The following is a 25,014-nucleotide window of genomic DNA, read 5'->3' on the forward strand; positions in this document are numbered from 1 at the left end:
CAAACTAAATTTGTACACCATGTGGATGGAGATGCTTAGTTTTACTATATTTACTCCCCAATGAAAATATTAATAATAAAAGTCAAGTCAAATCAACTTCATTTATATAGCGCTTTTAACATTGTAGATTGTTCCAAAGCGGCTTTACATTGATAATAGGAAATTAAAGTAACAGAGATTGTATTGGCTTTATAGCAGACTAGAAAAAAAAAAAAGCATTCCTACAAAAATTTGGCCAATTTCCAACTTTAATCTTCACCACTAAATTTAACAGATGTCTCACTTTACTTATGTCATTATGTTGAACGAAATTCCAGCTTTTGCTTTACTAGAATTATATTAAGGTATTTACTTGAAAGTGATGGATCTGATCATGAACTTTGCTTTCTAGACAAGGTTGGGCAATGCCCTTTTCTCATGAAACTGTAGATTACATGAAGAGACTGTAGAATCTTTTCTCACATTGTACGGTTTCTCTCTAGTATGAACTCTCTCATGAGTAGCCAGATGAAATAAAGTTCTTCCAACAGTCTCACACCAGTATGAATACGCTCATGCATTTTTAAAGAATGTAGTGGTGAATTTTTTTCCCCACAAAAAGAACAAAAGTTTCAGCCACATGAATGTAACAAGGTTCAGATTCACTATAAGTCGTAAGAATATTCCTAAGTGAAATTTTTGATATATAAATTCATTAAACACCTTACATTTGGGTATTTAAAGGGATAGTTCACCCAAAAATTTAAATTAGCTTATGATTTATTCACCCTCAAGCCATCTTAGGTGTATATGACATTCTTTTTTAGACGAATACAATCAGAGTTATATTTTTCTTTTTAAATGTCCTGGCTCTTCGGCAGTGAATGGTTCTTTCTGTTTTGAAGTCCATTAAAAGTGCATCTATTCCTGATTAAAGTGCTCGACACAGCTCTCCGGGGGTTAATAAAGGCCTTCTGAAGTGAAGCGATGCATTAGTTTAAGAAAAATATCCAAATTTAAAACTTTAACGACTACAATAACTAGCTTCCGGCAGACGGCCGTTGTTGTGGAAATTCTTTTCTCAACTTTAAATAATAATTGGAAGACAGCTGGAGATTTCAAAAGTTATAAAGATCTTTATTTCTTGCAAGAAATTGGCTGTTCACACATCAGTCAGAGTCTGATATGAGAAGGCGCTGACTTCTCCTTTTTGCCAAGCTTATATACCCTTAACACATCCTGGTCTGTCTCAAAAGATCGCCTTGGTTTACCTTAAAAGGCAACACCTCTTGTTCGAGATCTCTTCTAACATAAATTCTATCTAGACAGGACAATACCATGTCTGCAAAAGTTTCCTGTTATTAGCTGCTGCTCGATTTCACACATTTTGCCTATCTCTATTTTCATCAAAGCTGCGCACATACTTTTCACACTTGAAGTACACAATAGGTCACTTTAAATACTCATAGTCTCTTTGCTACCCAGAACATTTTGCCCCTGCAAGCCTATATGATTATATTTCTTTAAATGCTTATAAGTACAAATAAATGTTCAACATTAACAAGTTGCACACACCTAAATGTAAAATTTCCATTACACCGTACGCATCGAATTACAGTGAAAGAGTAACACTTGACCTGATGCACAACGTAACGACAAACGCGGAAGCGCAAAGGATAAAGCAAAACAAAACACCAGTCAAGAATTAGAAGTCTAAAACGAGAATTTTTAAAGAGAAATGTCAGAGGAGCTTGAGTTTGTTGACTAGCCCTGTTTGTTTGAAGCGCGTGAGGCGTCAAAGCTTACGGTACTAGTACATCCTACACCATACATTGTCAAGGGTTACTCTTTCGGCGCAAGTCGACTTGCGTACGGCCGTCTGCCGAAAGCTAGTTATTTTAGTTAAATATGGATATTTTTCTTACACGAACACATCACTTCGAATAAAAACAATCTTAAGAAGCTCTTTTGGGAATACAAAATATTCTTATCTTTTTTTCTTAAGTTAGAAAATAAGAAGAAATTGGTAGTTAAGAAGAATTTTATTTTTAAGAATGCTTCGTGAATCCAGCCCTGTCCTCTCTCGTCCTTCGCTGTCGTCGCTCCTCCTTTTATATATCCGGAGTTCCTCCGTAAGAGGCTCATTATCAATCACTCCACCGGCCTCACGCCTTTCTCTCGGCCCCGCACTGCTTTCCACATTTAATTTTAAGGTTTGTAAGTATTCTTACAGTTTGATGCCACAACAAATGTTTATCACAATAATCAAAGCTTAACAACTCTCTAGTGGTTCTTTGACAGAGCTTTTGAAAGTAAAACACTTTCCACATTAATTGCATATGAATGTTTTTTCTCCAGTGTGAATTCTCATGTGCGTATTAAAGTGTCCCTTCTGAACGAAACTCTTTTCACACAGAGTGCATGTATAGGGCCTTTCTCCAGTGTGAGATCTCAAGTGGAAATTTAAGCTTTCTTTGTGACTGAAACTCTTTCCACACTGAGAGCATGTGAACGGCTTTTCTCCAGTGTGAATTCTAATGTGCACATTTAAGTTTCCTTTGTTATTAAAACTCTTTCCACAATGAGTGCAAATGAACGGCTTTTCTCCAGTGTGAGTCCTCATGTGCAAATTTAAGCTTTCCTTGTGAATGAAACTCTTTCCACACTGAGAGCAAGCGAATGGCTTTTCTCCAGTGTGAATTCTCATGTGCACATTTAGGCTTCTTTTGTGAATGAAACTCTTTCCACATTGAGAGCATGTATAAGGCCTTTCTCCAGTGTGGATCCTCATGTGCTCATTAAAGTGTCCTTTCTGAGTGTAACTCTTTCCACACTCAGCACATTTGAACGGTCTCTCCCCAGTGTGAATTCTCATGTGCACATTTAATTTTTTTTTATGCATGTAACTCTTTCCACACTCAGAACAGGTGAACAGGTTTTTAGCCTGTTTCTGTGTGAAATTCTTTGCAGTCTGTGAAGTTACAGCGTTTCCATCTTCATTTATGAAATAAGGTTTTTGAAAATGATGCCATTGGTCTTCTTTCACTTCCCAAAATCCAATTAAAAAAAGACAAAAAGAGAAAAATCAGAAATATAGGCATGCCTCTATTCAGCAAAAATTAAGTTCACAATTAAGTCTGGTAGTATCTTGATCTAAATATATTTTTATATGTCAGTTTTCATCTTAATGTTCCTCATCAGTCATTAAAGAGAATGAAGGAAAACACCAACCTATTTGTTCCTCTGTATCTTCATCTTTTATTCTGCAGGGTTCTTCCTTAATCTCCATCTTTACAATAGTATGTCCGTAGTTTCTCCTGGAGTAATTCCTCCTGCTTGCTTCTTCTTCTCCTGTGGGAAGATGGGAATATTCCCTTAGCATTACCCATGAATTCCTTTAGTGAAGGTATTAATTATGGTCCCTGTTGCTCATTTAGCAGATGCTTTCAATCAATTTTACAATTACAATATTATTATTTTTTGAGGCAGTGTCACAACCAGAAAAGTGAAATTCCTGGAATCGTTCAATGCAACAACATAACCTCTGACCCTGTCAGTTAGTAAATTTGATGTGATAAATACAATAAAAAGCATTTACATTTACAATACTAACAAATAATATTAAACATTTACATGAATGAAAGCATTCGGTGTAGAGCATCATAAACGTACATATAGCGTTCTTGCTAGCAGACATTTCATGATTAAGGAAATAGTTTTATTTACATTAAAAAAATCTGTTTTATTTGTTTCTTACATCAGAAAAACAAACTCATCTGTCACACTCAGTTAAAGTAAAAAGTGCCTCAGAAGAAAGATCTCACTGCATAAAAAGAGCATATTGTCTGTATCTTCTGACTTGGTCAAAAGAAATACATTTTAACAAGGGAAATTTCTATGTTGTGCCCGACGTTTAATTACACGTTTTAAATAGATAATTCTGGTCACCACAGAACGTATAAAAAATGTGTAATTATTTGATAATCATGAATACAGACCTATGATGTACAGTTTCTTGGCCAAAAAAAGTGAATATATGTAACTGGAATGTTCTTGGTTATCTTATAGGCTTAAGAGTTTATGAGTTGATCCTAATTTGATGGTAATTAAATTACCAGCGTGAAATTACCAAGTACCAATACGTAACTGGTAGGCTACTTCGTATGTTAGCTGGGCGTCTTTTCTGAAGGAAAGAACTTCCTGTCTAAAAGAGTTAAAGTTGTAAATAGTTAGCCAGCACCCCCACTTTTGAAAAAATCCCCAGAAATGGCATACCCAAACTAAAACAGACACAGGCCATGAACCCTTTACACTAAAAGCATTATTACGGTCTCAATTGAAAGCAGACACTTGGCAGTTTATTGTAAAGTCAGAATTAAATTGTCATAATGATTTTTTTATATAGGCTATATATATAAATAGCTTTCAAAGTTTTGTTATTAGTCATTAGAAATGTATTTTTAGGAAATATCTTTATAAAATTGAAGTGTCATGTGATTATATTTTGAGAAGACTCTAAAATGCTTAATGGTGTTTATTGCCGTTTTCTAAGCATCCATTCAGTGTATTGTCTCTATTGTTTTGTGGTGCAAACAAGTCCAAACGAGTTTCAGTCTTCACTGCACACATTCACAGCTCTCCGTCCTGGTTATGGCTCTAATTATTCTTTTCTTTTGTCTTCATTATAATTACTGATGACTTTCTAGTCACACTGGTTTAATCCCTCTTTTTTTTTATCAAACTTCTCACTTCACCTTCTTTGAAACTGTATCAAATGCCCTTCTTGAAAAAAGAAACATTTCAATGAGCATTACTATTAAAATAATTACTACTAAAATAACAGATTTGCTCAGACAGGTGACGGGTGCATCTTAGGGCTAGATAACATGTTAGCTTAGCACACCATCAATACACGACAATTTATAAGATTGAAACCATGTTTTTACTCCAAATTTACTTTTTAATGCAAGACGAGTGTTTTAAATAACCTTCCGTGACCTGATAAGGCTTCGGATAATAATAAAAAAAAATCACACAGAAAATATATCATTTTATAATAATCCGCACATTGATAAAGACATTGCTTTATAAACATACAGCATGAAGAACACAGATAAACCACACACACCTGTATTGCGTTTATTGTCTCCAAAAAGTCACAGCGATCTCTGGAAGCCTTGTTTATGTAAAGGAGTTCCTGGAATGTCACATAATATGCCTGTTCGTCACAAGTGCCATTTGTGCACTAAATGTGCATATAGCGCCATATGTACATCACAGTATCCAGTGCTCATAATGATTACATCGGCACATTTTGGGTAAAAATTAATAAAAATGATTCCTCTCTATAGAAATCTGACGTAAACACAAAGAGAATCAATCAATATTTCTCCAAATCTGCAAAATTTTGAGGTACAAGCTCTGAGGGACGTTGTTTTATCAAGCGGTTTCATGACGACCGTACTGGAGTTTTTTTTCCTCAATGGATCTGGAAGCTGCTAACCCTCATAATTCATATAAAGGTATCGACTTTTTTCATTTTCATAACTCCTGACAAGAATTAGCCTAAGACATATCTGCCACTAGTTTCTCAGAATAAAATAGAGGTCAAATACTGAAGCTTGAGTCTTAAATCTTTTTATTGATGTATAGTTTGCCAAGGTAATATAATCTAACAGTAACTTTGAACTAACTTAAAGAAAGAACGATTCAGTGCATCAGCGTCCTCTTAAACATAAATAATGCTATAGTTATATGAAGATAAGCCTATATAGGAATGCTTTGCAACTACTATTTTTCTATTTATTTACATATTCTAGTTTATTTAGATTATATAAATAAGGCATTTCTTAGACAAGTTAAACTTCTGAAGGAAAGACTAGAAACATTCACAATGTGTAAATCAATACTTTTTAGGTCTGAAATGTTGAAAACTGCTGCATTAATGATTGTTTGTTTTTGCACGTCACACACAATTACAAATTACATTGTCTGACGAATAACGTAAATGACACTAAAAATGACTATTTACCGGTAAAACCTACCAGTGCTTCAGATTCGATAATAGCAGTTGGTGGAAGTATTTTGTTTTGGGCAAGGGGGTGAACATGATTATTGTTCAAGAGCCTAAATTCCAGCGACGCAAGAAAACATGCACTCTATCTGAGTGAAGACGTAAAGTAGACGAAAGAAGACGAAAAGTAAAGTCGTATTTCACTAGTGTACAGTTTCGATTCGTTAGGATTACCAGAGTCAGATCATATTTCGGTAGCCTCGAAGGCAGATGTTTTTGATTCACTACAATGAACCGACTCTTAAGAGTCATATGTTCGTGAATCGGACACTGGTCGAACTCATGTACACACAGTCAGATTTCGATTTCTCCCAATAAATGACTAGATAAATGTACTCACAGTCTGAAACAGCAAAGCGCAGTTTTACTAACTAAACATGGCTTCTACAAACGTAGGTGGTTGAAATGAAAACAAATGCCACCTTCTTGTTGTTGTTTTTTTACGGCGGCTGGCAACCAGTGTTTTCGGTTCATTACCGCCTCCTTCTGCTCCGGAGTGTGGAATAGAGTTTATATTCTGTATCAGCCCTGTCTCTCTAATAAAATCAGTTAATTCTTTACTATTTCTTTCACTTGACCATTTATTAAAACCTTAAAAATAAATTCTTGAATTCCATTTTTCTTCATTTCTCCTATCATTTTGTTCCTTTCTTGTTCATAATTGATAAGAATCACAGGTAGGCCTAATTTCTTTAACCTTACATTGTTCACATAACCCATTTGGATGTTTCCCTATTATTTTAAGGGTGCTATTTAAATAGGAATGCCCTAACATTATTCTATTATAAATAACATCTTTCCTTGATGTACCTGTATCTTATTTTTTCTTTATTAATCAAGCATAAAGAAACCTGCCATTTTTTCCAATGTTCCATTTTACTTGCCATTCTTCTATCGCTTTATTCCAGATTTTAAAAATAATAATAATTTCTGACTTGTTCAATGGAACTTGTATCTCTATTGTTTCTGTCTGTAAAGCTTGTTTTGCTAATTTATCCACATCCTCATATTTACTTGTACTCCTACGTGCTGGGACCCATATACAACTAAGATATCATTTTGAACAATTCCTGAAAGAATTTTTAATATACTAAACAGAATATCTTGGTGGCTAGGTTAAGTTCTTTAAAACTGAAACAGAGTTGGAACAAATTAAAACATTTCCAGGTTTATGTTCCTCTGCCCCAATGCAATGCAAAGAGTACTGTCATCATTGAGATTTGATGTTCACTTTATTCCACTGATCCTGAATTTAAAAAAGTAGCCCAAGTTATATTTTAATAAGCTTATATTTTATTGAGTTTTTCTAACAAGGTTTTTGAGGCTGAATCATACACCACATACCATAATCAAACCGGATCAGTGCCACTTAAATAGGTTTTAATGAAGAAAAACTTGCCCCCATTTCACTCCACGTACACAACACATCTCATGGCACCTTCTGGCATTTCTCCACTATTTTGTTCATATGTTCATCCCATGTAAGTTTCGTATCATCATAAATACCTAAAAATGTAAAAACCTTCACCCTCTCCAACGATCTCTCGTACATCTTCAGACTCTCTTCTGGAACAACCCTCATGCTAGAGTAAATTACTGTCTTAGTTTTCTCAACTGAGAATTTGTATTCCTAAAAATATGCACATTCTTCTACCTTTCTTGTTTCTTGCATTTACTATTAATAAATGGCACCAACTAGAGGAAGAACTGTAATATTAACTATTGACACGACTTCGTAAAGAAACTCTTGTAAGATAGAAAATATTAAACGATTCAGTCTTTTTATTGGAACTTTAATGCTCCAGAATTTCATAACGTCGGCTCACACCATTCACTTCATATTTTTGCATTCATAAGCACAATGTTATGGGAATCACTTTTAGCTTTTTATACTGCGGAGATAAAATATCAAATGCAATATTAAAAGTCATTTGATGAACACAGAGATGCATACTCTTGATTTCAGTATAGTTTTTATTTGTATCAAATAAATATTTGAACAGTGTGCCTGAGAGGATCAACACTGAAATACTACAATACTAATGAAAGTCTACTTAAACTAACATACAGTGTTGCCAGCAAATTAGTGTAAAAAACCCTTTGAAATGTCTTAATGTATGACATTCGAATTAATGGACAATTATTATAGGTTTTCAATTCTTATTTTTTATTATGAATTTGATTTTTATAATGAATTATTCAGTGAATTAATCGTTTTTTTTTAATGTTTTTATCATACTGTTACCAAAGACCTTGTAATTAATTATCTTGCCTATATTTTAAGCTTTAAAACAGGTATTTTTTCAATGCATTTCCACGGACAGAACAGAATTTTCTATTGTGTTGGGTTTTTTTTTTTTGTGAAAGAAGAAAATTGTAGGGGAAATGCACTTTTTAGTTGTGTGGTGTTCACAACCCTATATAACACCCAGGATGTTCGCGGTCAAAAATGACCGGACTATAAAAAATAGCTTATAAATCTCTCATTTTACTATATTTTCACCCAATATTGGATTCAATCTTTTTGTCAACTTGTTCTCTTTCAATTAGGACTGGTTTTATATTTCTATTTGCATCTGATTAATCATAAGCCTCATTTATTTGACAGTATCCCCTATATAGGGATCTAATTTTTTAAGAAAATTGGCACTGTTGATCACACTAGTCCACTTTAATTTTTCACCAGGAATTTTGTTTAGAAAACCTTTTATTTTGTACAAAATGGCACAGAGTTACACTTGTGAGCGGGAACACCACAAGTGTAACAAGGTTACAACCCCCCCCCCCCCCAACAAATTAAGAAAATTGTCAAAAAACATTTCAGAAGTAGTTATACCATTTGTGAACAAAGTCACTAAGTTTCAGTCCAAAGCGATAACATTAACTAGTATTTTTGGGAAAAGAACATCTTCTCCGAGTCAAAATGACCCAAACATAAGGCAGAGTTAATTCATTACAATGCGTAGCTACAATCAAAACACTTTGATTAGTTGCCTAAAGAAATTTCTTCATTAACTCGAACTAACAGACTAACTTTGTCAAGCAACTAAACTTGTTCAGCATTTGAATGGAGATTTAATAGACTGACAATGTCATTCAATTTGATTTACTTCATGTACTCCCCAACATAAACAAAAGCATTCCTACTGAATGTTGAGGCATTTGACCTCCCCACAATTTACAACGTTAAACAAACAATCTTCACCAATCCTCATGAATGCAATTCAAAAATTTCTCTCTCAGATGCTGTTGCTGCAAGAATTCCATCTTTTGCTCTATCAGAATATCAAACTATTTGCTTGAAAGTGATTGATCTGAACATTAATTCTTTTTACTAGACAACTTCAGGCAATGCTTTCTCTTATGAATTTTTCGTTTAGATTTCTCAGTATGAACTCTCTCATGAGATTTCACGGCTCCTACCTGAGAGAAACACTTTTCACAGTGTGAGCACTTGTACGGTTTCTCTCCAGTGTGAACTCTCTGGTGTTTTATCAAGTCGCTGGAAAAAATAAAGGTCTTCCCACAGTCAGAGCACAAATAAGGTTTCACACCAGTATGAAAACGCTCATGCTGTTTTAAAAATTGCAGTCGTGAAAATCTCTTTCCACAAAAAGAACAAATGTGGTTCTTCTCAGCAGAATGAACTTGAAGGTGTGATTTTAAGTATGATGCCATAACAAATGTTTTATCACACTGATCACAGCTGAACGACTTCACCTCTGAGTGAATGAGCATATGTTTTGTGAGAATGCTTTTGGATGTGTAACTCTTTCCACACTCAGTGCATGTGAACATATCTTCTCCAGTGTGAGATTTTAAATGCAAATTTAAATGTCTTTCCTTCATGAAACTCTTTTCACACTCAGAGCAGGTGAAAGGTCCTCCTTTAGTGTGAGATCTCATGTGCACATTTAAGTGTCCTTTCAGAGTGAAACTCTTTCCACACTCAGTGCACGAGAACAGATTTTCTCCAGTGTGAATCCTCATGTGGTCATTTAAGTTTATTTTAAGCAGGAAACTCTTTCCACACTCAGAGCAGGTGAAAGGTCCTCCTTCAGTGTGAGATCTCATGTGCACATTTAAGTGTCCTTTCAGAGTGAAACTCTTTCCACACTCAGTGCATGGGAACATATTTTCTCCAGTGTGAGATTTTATATGCAAATTTAAATGTCTTTCCTTCATGAAACTCTTTCCACACTCAGAGCAGGTGAAAGGTCCTCCTTCAGTGTGAGATCTCATGTGCATATTTAAGTGTCCTTTCAGAGTGAAACTCTTTCCACACTCAGTGCACGGGAACATATTTTCTCCAGTGTGAGATTTTATATGCAAATTTAAATGTCTTTCCTTCATGAAACTCTTTCCACACTCAGAGCAGGTGAAAGGTCCTCTTTTAATGTGAGATCTCATGTGCACATTTAAGTGTCCTTTCAGAGTGAAACTCTTTCCACACTCAGTGCATGTGAACAGATTTTCTCCAGTGTGAATCCTCATGTGCTCATTTAAGTTTATTATAAGCAGGAAACTCTTTCCACACTCAGAACAAGTGAAAGGTCCTCTTTCAATGTGAGATCTCATGTGCACATTTAAGTGTCCTTTCAGAGTGAAACTCTTTCCACACTCAGTGCACGAGAACAGATTTTCTCCAGTGTGAATCCTCATGTGCTCATTTAAGTTTCTTTTACGCATGAAAGTCTTTCCACACTCAGAGCAAGTAAGAGGTCCTTCGAGTCCAGCTTTTCCAGCTTGTTTTTGTTTGTAGTTCTCTTCAGTCGGTGAAATGGCAGCATTTTCATTTTTGAATTGAGGTTTTTGAAACCGTTGGTGTTTGTCTGCTTTTGCTTCCATCGAGTCTAAAATCAAAACCAAATGAGAACAAACAGAAATATAAGTGAGCTTGCATTTAACAAAAAACTACTTTACAACTGAGTCAAGTGTCTAGTTTAAGATTTTGTATATTAGTTTTCATCTTATTGTTCTTCATCAGTCATTAAAGAGAATGAAGGAAAACACCAACCTATTTGTTCCTCTGTATCTTCATCTTTTATTCTGCAGGGTTCTTCCTTAATCTCCATCTTTACAATAGTAAGTCCGTAGTTTCTCCTGGAGTAATTCCTCCTGCTTGCTTCTTCTTCTCCTGTGGGAAGATGGGAAAATTTCCCAGCATTTAAACTCTCATGAACAGCTGTGGGAGCTTCACTGACTGAAGGAGTGAATTGTGGTCGTTGTTGCTCATTTAGCAGATGATCATCACACTTACAATCACTCTTAATTATTCACGATGGCAGACAAGGATAGTTTGCAGTTTGAAATGGCCCAATTGTTCAAGCCATTAGACAAATCAGCTTCTAAGTTTGAAAGCCGGTCTCTATAGTCAGGTCACGCTCTAGGCTCAAATAGACTATTGTGATTTGAGAAATATTTCACAGTTTAGTTTTGTTCAGTTAATCATTCCCAGAGTCCTTAAAGGTGCGGTATGTAACTTTTTTACTCTAATAAAGCATAAAAATACCATAATATGTTTGCAGATATTTAGGAAACATATTTAGTTCACATACTCGTTTCTCTGAAAAAACACTTCTACAGTCAGTTATTTTACCTTTTTTTTTTGTCAGTCGGTTTTTGTTTTGGTCTGTGTGACTCCGCCCACTGCCAGTTCACCCAATAGTATTTCTACACCCGGGATGCCAGTTGGCAGGAAACACAGCATATTGTAGCCTTGGAAACTAGCAAACAACTGGGTCAGAGATTGCAGATTCCACACAACCTAAATAGCCTCGATATCTATCTAAAAATCTCTATGAGCGAGAGCATATTAAAACGTGGATAAATCAACTCATTAACTTACAGTCGGTAAGTCTCCTCGTTTTCTCCTCGTCAAAGATCTCTGATAGTTTGAATTTGGGCTGCAGTACCGATTTCGACCACTGGCTGTTTTACAGACTGCACCTTTAACTGCACTAAATAATGAATTTAATGAAAACTTAGTTTTTAGTCTGTTAACCTGTCCGATGGAGGCACCAGAGTTAACAGAGAGCATATGTTAAGAGAGAGAGAATTTTCTCCACTTATGTTATCTGAACATCTCGTTTGCCAAGTCATGTTATTAAAATTTTTAATGTGCTGTGAAAGATTTCATAAATCAGAATATTAAAGTATAACACTCAGGAAAGGGTAAACTAATCAAACTGTACTGTGAAATATTTTACAAATCAGAAAAGTAAAGTTAAGGACTCTAGGAAGTGTTAACAGCCAAAAAAATCAAATCAGAAAAGTAAAATTAACGGAGGGGGCAACGGTATGTAACTGTAACTTTTTTTTTTTTACAAATTTAACAAAATTTATATAATTTTACTCTCATTCTCTCTGCTTTCAGATGCAGAAGTCTCCAAACTACTCCTTTCCAATCACCCTACTACCTGTCCGCTTGATCCTATTCCCACTAATATACTTCAAGCCATTTCTTCCCCAGTTGTACCTGCACTTACGCACAACACCTCTCTTCACACTGGTACCTTTCCCACAGCAGTTAAGCAGGCTCGGGTAAGTCCACTGATTAAGAAACCCACTCTAAATCCAGCACATCTGGAAAATTACAGACCGGTATCCCTTCTTCCATTCAACACTTGAACGAATTTTTTTAAACCATATCTCATACTTTCTTACACAGAACAACCTCCTGGACAACAACCAGTCAGGTTTCAAAAGCGGACACTCAACTGAGACTGTCCTGCTTTCGGTTACTGAAGAACTGAGACTGGCAAGAGCAACTTCCAAATCCTCAGTTCTCATCTTGCTGGATCTGTCTGCTGCCTTTGACACAATTAACCACCAGATCCTCCTGTCAATCCTAAAGACGAAAGGCATCTCAGGAACCACACTCCAATGGTTCAAGTCTTACCTCTCAGGTAGGTCCTTCAGGGTGTCGTGGAGGGGTGAGGTGTCTAAGGCACAACATCTAGATACTGGAGTGCCTCAGGGCTCAGTGCTCGGACCACTTCTCTTTTCCATCTACATGTTATCACTAAGGCCTAGTCCACACGGACACGGGTATTTTTTTAAAAAGAGTTTTTCTTCCAGCGCTTTAAAAAACAATCCCGTCCACACATGCTCGGTTTAAAAGAAATCTCCGTCTACATGAAAACGCAAAAACACGCGCTGTCAAGAGCATGCCACACCAGCAGGCAGCAATCGTAAAGCCACGTTGGCCAATCAGAAGCCTGAATCAGAAGCAAAAACCCCAGTTTTACTGTCTACACGACAACACTGCAACCAGCGTTTCTGAAAATCCTCACCCTGGCAGGGGTTTTCAATAATGTTCGGTTTCAATGATCTTATACTGCGTTTCCATGTGGACGAATGGCCGAACCACGTAAAAAAAGTCACGGTTATAAAAATACCCGTGTCCGTGTGGACAAGGCCTTAGATCTGTGATTCAGAAACATGGCTTTTCCTATCACTGTTAAACTGATGACACACAACTCTACCTCTCATTCAAGACAGATGATCTGATGGTAGCTACTTGTGTCTCAGCCTGCCTGACAAACATTTCTGGCTGGATGAAGGACCATCACCTTTAACTCAACCTTTCGAAGACAGAACTACTTGTGAGCCTGGCCAACCCAACACTTTATCACAACTTCTACATCCAGTTAGATTCGTCATCCATAACTCCATCCAGGACAGTCAGGAACCTTGGAGTTGTGATTGATGATCAGTTAAACTTCACAGACCACATTGCTAGAACTTCCCAGTCCTGCACATTTGCCTCATACATCATTAGGAAGATCAGGCTCTTCCTACTGGAGCAACACAACTCCTTGTCCAAGCTCTTGCTCTATCCAGACTGGGCTATTATAATCCGCTCTTAGCAGGCCTTCCAGCATTTACTGTCAAACCTCTGTATCTGATCCAGAATTCAGCATCGACATCGGTCTTTAATGAGCCGAAGAGAGCGCACATCACACCTCTCTTCACAAAATTGCACTGGTTGCAGCTCACATTAAATTCAAGTCACTTATGTTTGCCTACAGAACAACCACTGGCTATGCTCCCTTTTACCTAAACTCACTACTCCAGACTTACGTGCCATCCAGAAGCTTGGGCTCTGCAAGTGAATGTCGTCTTGTGGTGCCATCTCAAAAAGGCACAAAATCTCTTTCTCTGACCTTGACTGTTCCCTGCTGGTGGAATGACCTGCCAAAGTCAACTCGAGCTGCCGAGTCCGTAGCCATTTTCAAGAAACGGCTCAAGACTCATCTTTTTCGACAACACTTGATCCATTAATACTAACACTATCTCTTTTATTCTATATCTATTTATAAAAGAATAAATAGCATAGACTCAAACAGAGACAGAGAGAAGTACCTCCAGCGAGTTACTTCTCGCTGCAGTTTAGTTTATTAAGCACCAAAAGTTACATTGGGTACGTCTGAATCAGCTCTATAGTTCAGTGGTCACTGTTAAGGGAGTCAGACATTTAAAGGGCTGTCTTAATCGCAAAATCCTACCAATGCACCAAAACATTTGCACCCTAAAAAGTCCCACAATACACCGTGAAAAACAGGGAGCATTCACAAGTAGTGAAGTAAGGCACTCAGGGAAGGGTTAACTGTCAAAAAAAAGAAAAAAAAGAATACATATTTTTCTTCTCTATAGAAATCTGAATTAAACTAAATAATCTATCAATATTTCTCCAAATCTTATACATTTTGAGCTAAAAGCCCTGAGGGACGTTGTTTTGTCAAACATTTTCACGACGACCGCACAGGATTTTTTTCCATCAATGGATCTGGATGCTGCTAACGCTCATAATTCATATTAAAGGTATCTAATTTTCATAACTCCTGACACAAATTAAGACATATCTGCCACTATATGTTTCTCTGAATAAAATAGAGGTAAAATCCTGAAGCTTGAGTCTTAGATCTTTATAATGATGTATAGTTTGTCGTGTTAATAATCTAACTAGTTTGAACTAATTTAAACATGATTCAGTGCGTCCGTCCTTGTGAAGATAAACAACAATAAACAAAGAATGCTAGAGTCATATGAAGATAAGGCTATATATAGGAATGCTTTGCAAACCCAATTTTTTCATGTTCCAGTTTATTTGGAAGATATAAATAAGGCATTTCTTAGACAAGTTAAACTTCTGAAAGAAAGAAAGACTGGAAACATTCACAATTAATTTTTAGGTCTGAAATGCTGAAAACTGCTTTGTTAATGTTTGTTTTTACTCGTCACAAACAATAAAAAAAAATCATTGTCTGATAAATAACGTAAACTATATTAAAAATGACTTTTGCTTCAGATTCTATATCAATAGCAGTTCGCGGAAGGCTTGTTTTGGGTGAATGGGGTGAGCATGATTATTGTTCATGAGCCTAAATTTCAGCGGCGCAAGAAAACATGCACTCTGTCTGAGTGAAGGCTTGAGGAGGTAGTAAATATGAAGCAGACACACTTCAGTCATTTTTACTGGAACTTTAATGCTCCAGACTTTCATAACGTAAGATCACATCCTTTGCTTCTTGTTAATATTTATATTCATAAGAACAATGTTCTGGGAGTCATTTTTAGCTTGAAAGAACAATTTGCTATCTATACTGCGGTGATAAAATATCAAATGCAATATTACAACTCATTGGGTACAAAGATGCACGCTCTTTGATTTCATTTGTGAAAGAAAGAAAAATTAAAGAAATATAACTTTTTACTTTAAAACAGTGATTTTATTAATGCAGGGTTAATTCATTACCATGCGTAGCAATCAAAGCTAATTAGATTCCAGTTGCCTGAAGAGATTTTCTCATTAATTCAGTCGGTAAGCACGTTGAGATATTTTTTTGTTTCCATTTCTGTAACAAATTACACAAGATGTAAGTTGACATAGATATGACATTAATAATAATGCATCACCTCTTAACAGCCAGACTAACTTTGTCAAGCAACTAAACATGTTCAGCATATGATTTAATAGACTGGTGTCATTCAATTAGATTTACCACATTTTCTCCCCAAACATAAAAGCATTCCTACAAAAATTGAGTCATTTGACCTCCCCACAATTTACAACGTTAAAGAAACAATCTTCACCAATCCTCATGAATGAAATGCACAAATTTCTCTCTCAGATGCTGTTGCTTCAAGAATTCCATCTTTTGCTTTATCAGAATATCAAACTATTTGCTTGAAAGTGATTGATCTGAACATTAATTCTTTTTACTAGACAACTTCAGGCAATGCTTTCTCTTATGAATTTTTCGTTTAGATTTCTCAGTATGAATTCTCTCATGAGATTTCACGGCTCCTACCTGAGAGAAACACTTTCCACAGTGTGAGCACTTGTACGGTTTCTCTCCAGTGTGAACTCTCTGGTGTTTTATCAAGTCGCTGGAAAAAATAAAGGTCTTCCCACAGTCAGAGCACAAATAAGGTTTCACACCAGTATGAATATGCTCATGCTGTTTTAAAAATTGCGGTCGTGAAAATCTCTTTCCACAAAAAGAACAAATGTGGTTCTTCTCAGCAGAATGAACTTGAAGGTGTGATTTTAAGTATGATGCCTTAACAAATGTTTTATCACACTGATCACAGCTGAACGACTTCACCTCTGAGTGAATGAGCAAATGATTTTTGAGTTTACTATTGGATTTAAAACTCTTTCCACACTCAGTGCATGTGAACATATATTCTCCAGTGTGAGATTTTATGTGCAAATATAAGTTTCTTTCCTTCACGAAACTCTTTCCACACTCAGAGCAGGTGAAAGGTCCTCCTCCAGTGTGAGATCTCATGAAGTGCACATTTAAGTGTCCTTTCCGAGTGAAACTCTTTCCACACTCAGTGCACGAGAACAGATTTTCTCCAGTGTGAATCCTCATGTGCTCATTTAAGTGTCCTTTACGCATGAAAGTCTTTCCACACTCAGAGCAGGTGAAAGGTCCTCCTTCTGGGTGAGATTTCATGTGCACATTTAAGTGTCCTCTCAGAGTGAAACTCTTTCCACACTTGGTGCACGAGAACAGATTTTCTCCAGTGTGAATCCTCATGTGCACATTTAAGTGTCCTTTCAGAGTGAAACTCTTTCCACACTCAGTGCACGAGAACAGATTTTCTCCAGTGTGAATCCTCATGTGCTCATTTAAGTTTATTTCACGCATGAAACTCTTTCCACACTCAGAGCAAGTAAGAGGTCCTTTGAGTCCAGCTTTTCCAGCTTGTTTTTGTTTGTAGTTCTCTTCAGTCGGTGAAATGGCACCATTTTCATTTTTGAATTGTTGAGGTTTTTGAAACCGTTGGTGTTTGTCTGCTTTTGCTTCCATCGAGTCTAAAATCAAAACCAAATGAGAACAAACAGAAATATAAGTGAGCTTGCATTTAACAAAAAACTACTTTACAACTGAGTCTAGTGTCTAGTTTAAAGGGTTAGTTCACCCAAAAATGAAAATTCTGTCAGTAATTACTCACCCTCATGTTGTTCCAACCCCGTAAGACTTTCGTTCATCTTCGGAACACAAATTAAGATATTTTTGATGAAATCTGAGAGCAAGATCACTCCTCCTGCAGGCTTAAAGACATTGTTAATACTGTATAGTCCAAGTGACTCCAGTGGCTCAATCTTAAGTTTATCAAGTGACGAGAATACTTTTTGTGCGCAAAAACAAACAAAAATAACGACAAAAATATTCCACTTTTCATTTCTTTCTCTCTGGGCCTCGAGTCTTTTCACGTAGTGTAATAGCGTAGCGTGTCTGTGTTGCACGACACCACGTATCACACGCATGACCAGCGTCGCCCAATAGTGAGCCTACGAGGTGACGTGCAACACAGACGCGCTACACTATTACACTACGTGAAAAGACTCAATGCCCAGAGAGAAGGAAATGAAAAGTGGAATAAAGTTTGTTTTTGCGCACAAAAAGTATTCTCCTCACTTTATAAACTTAAGATTGAGCCACTGTAGTCACTTGGACTATATTAACGATCTCTTTAATATATTTTCTGGGCCAGCAAGTTGTAGTGTCCATTAGCCTGTGGAGGAGTGATCCAGCTCTCAGATTTAATCAAAAATATCTTAATTTGTGTTCTGAAGATGAACGAAGGTCTTACGGGGTTGGAACAACATGAGGGTGAGTAATTACTGACAGAATTTTCATTTTTGGGTGAACTAACCCTTTAATATTTTGTATATTAGTTTTCATCTTAATGTTCCTCATCAATCATTAAAAAGAATGAAGGAAAACACCAACCTATTTGTTCCTCTGTATCTTCATCTTTTATTCTGCAGGGTTCTTCCTTAATCTCCATCTTTACAATAGTATGTCCGTAGTTTCTCCTGGAGTAATTCCTCCTGCTTGCTGCTTCTCCTGTGGGAAGATGGGAATATTAGGCAAGGATAGTTTGCAGTTTGAAATGGCCCAATTGTTCAAGCCATTAAATAGATAGCTTCTAAGTTTGAAAGCTGGGTACTATAGTCAGGTCAGATTTGAGAAATATTTCACAGTTCAGTCTTTAACTGCACTAAATAATGAATTTAATGAAATAGTAATATTGAGTCTGTTAACCCGTCTGATGGAGGCACCAGTGTGAACAGAGAGCATATGCTAAAAGAGAGAGAATTTTCTCCACTTATGTTATCTGAACATATCGTTTGCCAAGTCATGTTATTTTTAATTTGCACTGCTAAAGCTGGTCATTATGGAAATAAGCTGGCTCTGTGTGAATTCACCTGCCAGACTTTCCACTCCCATCAGTGCTGTTATGGGACTGCAGTCTCATGCTAATGTGCCCTATTTAGTAAATCTGGCCTAACTTTACAGTAGGGTTTTAACGGTATTCCAGCATGGCGGTTTATTGCGATAATCATATCGTGAACATTTGCTTATCCATGGTTTTGGAGAATAAAATGAAACCAGATCTCACCTGCACATTTGCAACTTCTTTCCACTTGACACCTTAGACTCCACCCATACATGTACCGAGGAGAAAATGTCTGAGACAGAGGCTGCCAATTCTAATCTCTATCCCTGGCCGAATTTTTTTTTTTAAGTCCGCAGTGTGGAAATACTTTGGGTATCCGAAAAACAAACGCGGGGTTGTCCTTGAAGATGGATATCCAGTTTGCAAGAAATGTGGATGAAGAGTGGCTGCAAAAGGAGGAAATACGTCGAACATGTTCTATCATATTCACGAACACCATCCGTCCGTGCAGATAAAGGCATGTTCCTTTTATAACTTAAGGCCGTATTGTTTCTGTGTTGCTGAGGAAATACAATACAAATATTACAATATAACACAGATGTAACGTAAAATGCGCGAAGATGGATGAATAAATAAACAAATATATGCTATATGCATGTCTATGAATATACAGCGCAAAAGACTGCTATACACTGTAAATCTATTTCCGCGGGAAATTCGAGCATGTCTTTGCGTCATTCTGTCACATCTGTACACATAAAGGAGGGGTCTCGGCTAGTAGGCTATATTGTGTGTGAGGATGTTGGAGGTGGAGATTTATAGCCTTATAGCACTTGATATAATTACACTTATTAATTTGATGGCGGTTCCAGAAAAGTTCAAACGAAAATCACCAGTGACAACTAGAGATTCACCCGTTGTAAAACGCAAAAGACTAGAGACTGCAAAATAAACAGAGTGCAACCGGCCCATGCGAAAACAAGGATAAATATCAGAGGGGTATTACATGTAGCCATGCAATGCTGATGTTGTTAACATTAACAATTTGAGAACAAAGTATAATTTGCACGTAAGCAAACGTTAGATTTAATCAGCGTGATTTACTGCAATGCTTTTTCCCCCTTAGTTGGTCAGAACAAAAGTGGATGTTACTTCTTCAGAACATTTTCCAGTGAAAATTCTTATGTTGGTCATACTTCCAAAAAGTGCGAATGACAGTATCCACTGCGAATGCCAGGATCCACACTGACAGCCGCACGCTCTCCTCAAAACATTGGATTCATCCGCGCTGGGCAGAGCTGAGGCACAACCCACGTAAAGTTCATAATTCCGTGAATGACTGCAATTGCAGATTTTGAACAGAGAGGGCGACAAAGAGGAAATACTACAGACTGCAGCTTTAAAAGCTTATATTTCATCGTGAAATACACTGAATGCGCCATGCATTGTGTCATCACGTTGGAAAGGTCACGAGTCACGTCATCTTTCTAAGTTATTTGTCTGTGTACTCCGGTTCAAGAAGGTAGGGAAGGGCGAAAAATTCCATCTCATTTTCTCTTCCAACTTCAAAATCGTCCGACATCTTTGTTTTAATTTATTATTTTCTTCTTTTTTTCGTGACCTTTCCAATGTGATGACGTAATACGTGGCACGTCGCAGACCAGCACAAGACGAAAAATTGTGGTTAAAAAGTATATACAGTACTTTTTTTTTTTTTAAGAAAATTACAGATCGTTTCACCAGATAAGACCCTATTCCTCAGCTGGGATCGTGCAGAGCCCTTTGAAACGGCATTGATTTGGACTTCAATATTCTGGTTGCCATTGAAGTCCATTGTGTGTAGAAAATCCTGAAATGTTTTCCTCAAAAAAACAAAAAAGCCTATGGTTCAAGCTTTTGGTTCAACCAAAAAAAGCCTATCTGTTTTCATTCGTTTAAGGGTCATTGTAGCTGATGATTATAATAATAATGACTGTTTAATACCATATACCGTGAAATCTTAATATTTCCTGAGACAATTATCATACCGTGAAAACATCATACCGTTACAACCCTACTTTACAGTATAAAATCTTTCACAAATCAGAAAAGTGGTGTGAAGGTTTCAAAGAAGGGTTAACAGTCCAAAACTGCACTGTGATATATTTCAAAAATCAGAAAAGTGAAGTTAAGGACTCTAGGAAGGTCCTTTAAAAAAAAAAAAAAAAAAAAAAAAAAATTAAAATGTCAGAATATTAAAGTTTGGCTCTCATGGAAGTGCCAAATATTTCATAAATCAGATATATATGAAATATAATATTTCATAAATCAGAAAAGTGAAGTTAAGAAGAAAAAGAAAAAACTACTGTAAAAAAAAAAAAAAAAAAAAAAAAAGAATATTAAAGTTAGGATCTCAGGAAAGGGTTAACTGGCCAAAACCGTATAGTCAAATATTTCACAAATCAGAAGTCAAAGAAGGGTTAGAAGTACACTATGTATGGGAATTGTCACGAGATTTCTCACAAGTTTTTTCAATTTAAACCCTTTGATTACAGTTGCCTGAAGACAATTTGTTCAGTAATAAAGTAAATTAATAAGTATGAGGTTTTGTTCTTTTTTTTTTCTTATGTAACTTAAATGATACAAGAGTGCATCACCTCTTATCAGCCAGACCAAAGAAGAGCAGGCTGATTTCTGTGTTTCCGCCCTGAGATCAGGAGAACGTCTCTCCGCCTCTGTATCGAGATCATGAAGTTTCTGACACCACTGGCGTTTCTCTTCCACTTTACTTTGTTTCTTTCATCAGGTCTGAAACACAGATACTACATTAGACAATGTGTGATTTCTATTCTGTGCTGTGACAATTTGTATTCTTGTATAATTATTACACCTATCAAAGATTTGTCATCAACACATGACAATTTAGTAAATTAATACTGTTTTGCTAAAAAAAAACTAATTTAAAAAAATCCAGCGAATGTTTTAAATGACTTATTTTACGATCTGATGATGCTTATTACAGATTGAGGCACAAACACAGTATTTTGCAGTATTCTATACTGTGATAATGGCCATTTCAATTAGCACTGTATTATCAATATAATTTTTTCTTATGAAAATACCTGAGATGGCTTGAGGAACACTAATAAACCATATATTGTTGCTATCATGTGTTTCTTGTGTTTATTACACAGCAATTATTTTCTTTGTAAACAGTTGTGATATTGATATAATTAGTACATTTTGTGATCAACATACAGACATTTTTATTTATTTATTATTTTTGGTCTTTTTTCACTTGTTATTTCTGTTGGAAAAATTCAAAACACAAAAATGTAATTACGGTGATCATAAACCACTGTTTACACAAATATCTGTGTATATAGAGTATATAAATCAAAACTCTTGTTAGATGTGATTAATCAATTTCACAGCACTAAAGTAAACATATAAAACACTTCATTTATTTTTACTTTTCTCTAAAACTGTCTTTATGTACCACTATTGTTACACGAAAGCTTTTATAATAAAAGAAAAGTCTAACTTGTACTCTCTGCACGAGGGCGCCCTCTGGCTTCAAGTATGAATTAGAACATACTGCAAAATTCGAATTAGGTTTTAATGACAATTAAAATGTGAAACGGTAATACAGACCATCTGGAATAAAAAAAAACCGTTTCCGTTTCATCCTTACTGCAGTGTAAGACATTGCCCTGTCATTTCAGTTAATTTATACATTTATTTTCAACCAAACATTTTAACACACCTCTATGTACCGTGAGTATCTTTATCTTACCATCATTTTAAACAAAATGCCAGTTTTTCTACCTGTCGATGATTGCCACATTGCTAATGTTGCCATAGTAGGCTAACGAACTAGCTAATCTTCCACTCGCTCCTGTTTTAGAGATAAACGCACGCTTTTATTTCAGCTGAAGGTTTTTTAAAGTAGGTTCAACAGCGTCAAGTTAAAGTGCGCAAACTTTATCATTCAGTTGAACTGTGCACATTCATTTTAAACACTTACTTGAAATGCTTTTGCGTCGTCCATACAATCCTTACTTGAATCATGCGCGCGTAAGTGCCTGGGATCAGCTGCGAGTTCATGATTGACAGGGCAAGACCACTTCAGGGGCCAATCAGATTTCAGCTCTGGCCAGTGCCCCTCTGGCCCCGCCCCTGGATCCGTGTGTGAAAGCATGTCAGAGCCCACACCGAATGTTTGCACTTGTAAAAATATATTTGTTTCACCACAAGATAATTTAAATGAAACACATGCAAGTAAAAAAAGGTAATTAAAACAGTGAAAACAAACAGTGAGCTGTCAACACCTAAAATTAACACTTCGAAGGAAACGCATGACATGCTAAAACATGCACAATTAAATGTACTTTTGCTTTAAACCAACAAAACCTTGAATTTATATGCATTGTAAATATAGAAGTCTACACAATAATACATACTTAACTTTTTCCCTTCTTTTTTTTTTTTTTACAATGCCAGCCAGCGTTTTTGACCATTTTAAAAAAAATAATAATTGTCATGGCTCCCAGAACGTTTTGTATGAATATTTGAACATGCAATACATCAAAAGAAAGAACAGATCCACTTCTTTTAAGTTTTATTCTAGCTTCAACAAGCATTCTTTTATCATCAACACTTGAATATGGGTAAGTTTCATAGGACAAAAAGCACTATTTTAAGCAAAAAAACAAACATTAAAAAAAAAAAAAAAAGATGTCTGGATTGGATTCAGAATGATGATCAAAACACAAATGCAGTAGATCGAGTCCAACACCCATAATGCTTGCACAGTCCTATAGCTCGTCCTGGGTCGACATTTAATACGGCAATTTTGATTATTATGCTGTTTAATATTGATGATCACGTTATTTTACACATGCATATGTGTACATATGATATCATTTGTTTCTGTTTCTTCTTCACCTATGTTTCAAGCAGCACTCTTTCAGAAGATGCGTAATAGCGCCCCCTACCGCATAACAGTGAAAACACAGAAAGCCAGAAAGTTTTCTCACAAATGACGTAAATTTTCGTCAATGGCGGGGAAAGAGTTCAGATGTGAATTCACAACGTTGGAAAAGCATTGTGTGCATATCTAACAACAAAAAATCTTGCATTCATGTTCACATGCTGTGAGAAAAGTTTTCAGTGCAAAAGAAGTAACATTAAAGTAAACGCAAGACTACAGATCTGCATCAGCTTCCAAAATTAAGCTGTTAAAGATGGAGATTCAATAGCCTGAAGATGCTTCTGATTGACGAATGGGATGTGAACTTTGCTCACAGTGGGCAAGGCTTTCTCAAATGAGTCAGTAGTTCACTTGAGCGTGTGAAGCTCCTCTCACATGAAGAGCACTGGTACATCTTCTCTCCCGTGTGTAATCTCTCATGCGCTCTCAGGTGTCCTGACTGAATGAAACTCTTCCCACAGTGCGAGCACGTGTACGGCTTCTCTCCGGTGTGAATCCTCTGGTGTCGTCTCAAGGAGTCGGCCGTTTTAAAAGAGTTCCCGCACTCGCAGCACTTGTGAGGTCTTCCACCGATGTGCATTTTCTGGTGCTCGTTGAAATACTCCAGTTGTGAAAAACTCTTCCCGCAAAAAGAGCACAAGTGAGGCTTCTGGTTTGCATGCATCTTCAGGTGTCTTTTCAGTAGTTTGGCCAAAATGAAGTTCTTATCGCACTGATCGCAGCTGAAGGATCTCACTCCAGAGTGACGGCGCAGATGATTCCTGAGGATGGATGTGGATGTGAAACTGCGTTCGCACTGAGAGCATGTGAAGGGTTTTTCTCCAGTGTGAACTCGCAGGTGTCTGTCAAGGTTTGCTTTCTGCGTGAAGCTCTTTCCACACTGACCGCATGTGAACGGCCTCTCTCCGGTGTGGATTCTCGTGTGTTTGTTGAGGTCTCCTTTATGCGGGAAGCTCTTTCCACACTGCGGGCAGATGAAATAATTTTTGCCTCCTGATTTGTCTCCAGTTGTGAAGTGAAGCTGATGGTGTTTCTCCTGCAACTCATTCTGTTCCAACACGTCTAAAACGAAGATACGAAAGATTGTCAACAATCTATTTAAAAGGAAAAATTGTGAAATGTAAACGATTAAACAGATGAAACAATTAAAGGTGAAATTTAATGGCAGGAAGGCCATTAAAATATTTATTTTTATGTTATTTTTTAAATTATAATAATTACATAATGTTTATATTCACAAAAACAATAGAAATGGTCTAATAATAATAATATTGTATACAATTCT

The 25,014-nt window shown here is 36.4% G+C and overlaps 3 protein-coding genes and 1 long non-coding RNA gene across 5 annotated transcripts in view; all 4 read right to left on the minus strand.

Moving 5' to 3' along the window:
• Positions 1-3,293: 3,293 nt before the first annotated feature.
• LOC308705122 lies at positions 3,294-6,493 on the minus strand. The gene is made up of 3 exons (XR_014031877.1): positions 6,393-6,493; positions 5,108-5,176; positions 3,294-3,330 (listed from the first exon to the last, which is right to left on the minus strand). It is a non-coding gene; the product is annotated as an uncharacterized lncRNA (long non-coding RNA).
• A 2,650-nt stretch (positions 6,494-9,143) lies between these two features.
• LOC308705439 (uncharacterized protein) lies at positions 9,144-14,189 on the minus strand (the record flags this gene model as incomplete). The annotated part of the gene is made up of 3 exons (XM_081390462.1): positions 9,144-10,905; positions 11,070-11,189; positions 14,138-14,189. 3 exons carry the CDS (start codon positions 14,187-14,189, stop codon positions 9,374-9,376), a joined length of 1,704 nt encoding a protein of 567 aa, XP_081246588.1. The 3' UTR covers positions 9,144-9,373.
• Positions 14,190-15,769: 1,580 nt separating this feature from the next.
• On the minus strand, positions 15,770-22,832 carry LOC308705123 (uncharacterized protein). Of its 2 annotated transcripts, XM_081389987.1 has the most exons (5): positions 22,764-22,832; positions 21,394-21,544; positions 18,307-18,423; positions 16,369-17,384; positions 15,770-15,912 (listed from the first exon to the last, which is right to left on the minus strand). In XM_081389987.1, the coding sequence occupies exons 3-5, from the start codon at positions 18,362-18,364 to the stop codon at positions 15,835-15,837; spliced, it is 1,152 nt and encodes a 383-aa protein (XP_081246113.1). In that variant the 5' UTR covers positions 18,365-18,423; positions 21,394-21,544; positions 22,764-22,832; the 3' UTR covers positions 15,770-15,834. The 2 variants fall into 2 exon arrangements, with proteins under 2 accessions (XP_081246113.1, XP_081246112.1); XM_081389986.1 differs by lacking the exon at positions 22,764-22,832 and having other exon boundaries at positions 15,775-17,384.
• A 397-nt stretch (positions 22,833-23,229) lies between these two features.
• LOC308706334 (uncharacterized protein) overlaps positions 23,230-25,014 on the minus strand; it is a 3,166-nt gene continuing 1,381 nt past the window's right edge. Inside the window, exon 2 of the mRNA XM_081391932.1 lies at positions 23,230-24,791. Coding sequence (XP_081248058.1) covers positions 24,040-24,791 — 752 coding nt within the window. The 3' untranslated portion in view covers positions 23,230-24,039. The remainder of the gene's footprint in view (positions 24,792-25,014) is intronic.

The sequence above is a fragment of the Scardinius erythrophthalmus genome, assembly GCF_964197995.2.
Source record: "Scardinius erythrophthalmus genome assembly, chromosome: 17".
NCBI lineage: Eukaryota > Metazoa > Chordata > Actinopteri > Cypriniformes > Leuciscidae > Scardinius > Scardinius erythrophthalmus.

What these genes read in the sequence shown, in the direction of transcription:
- LOC308705123 (XM_081389986.1), bottom strand. Translation starts at nt 18,364, where the DNA reads ATGGAGATTAAGGAAGAACCCTGCAGAATAAAAGATGAAGATACAGAG. An exon ending in AGATACAGAGGAACAAATAG is followed by an intron (nt 17,385 to 18,306) that starts GTTGGTGTTTTC and finishes TTTTGATTTTAG; the next exon opens with ACTCGATGGAAGCAAAAGCA.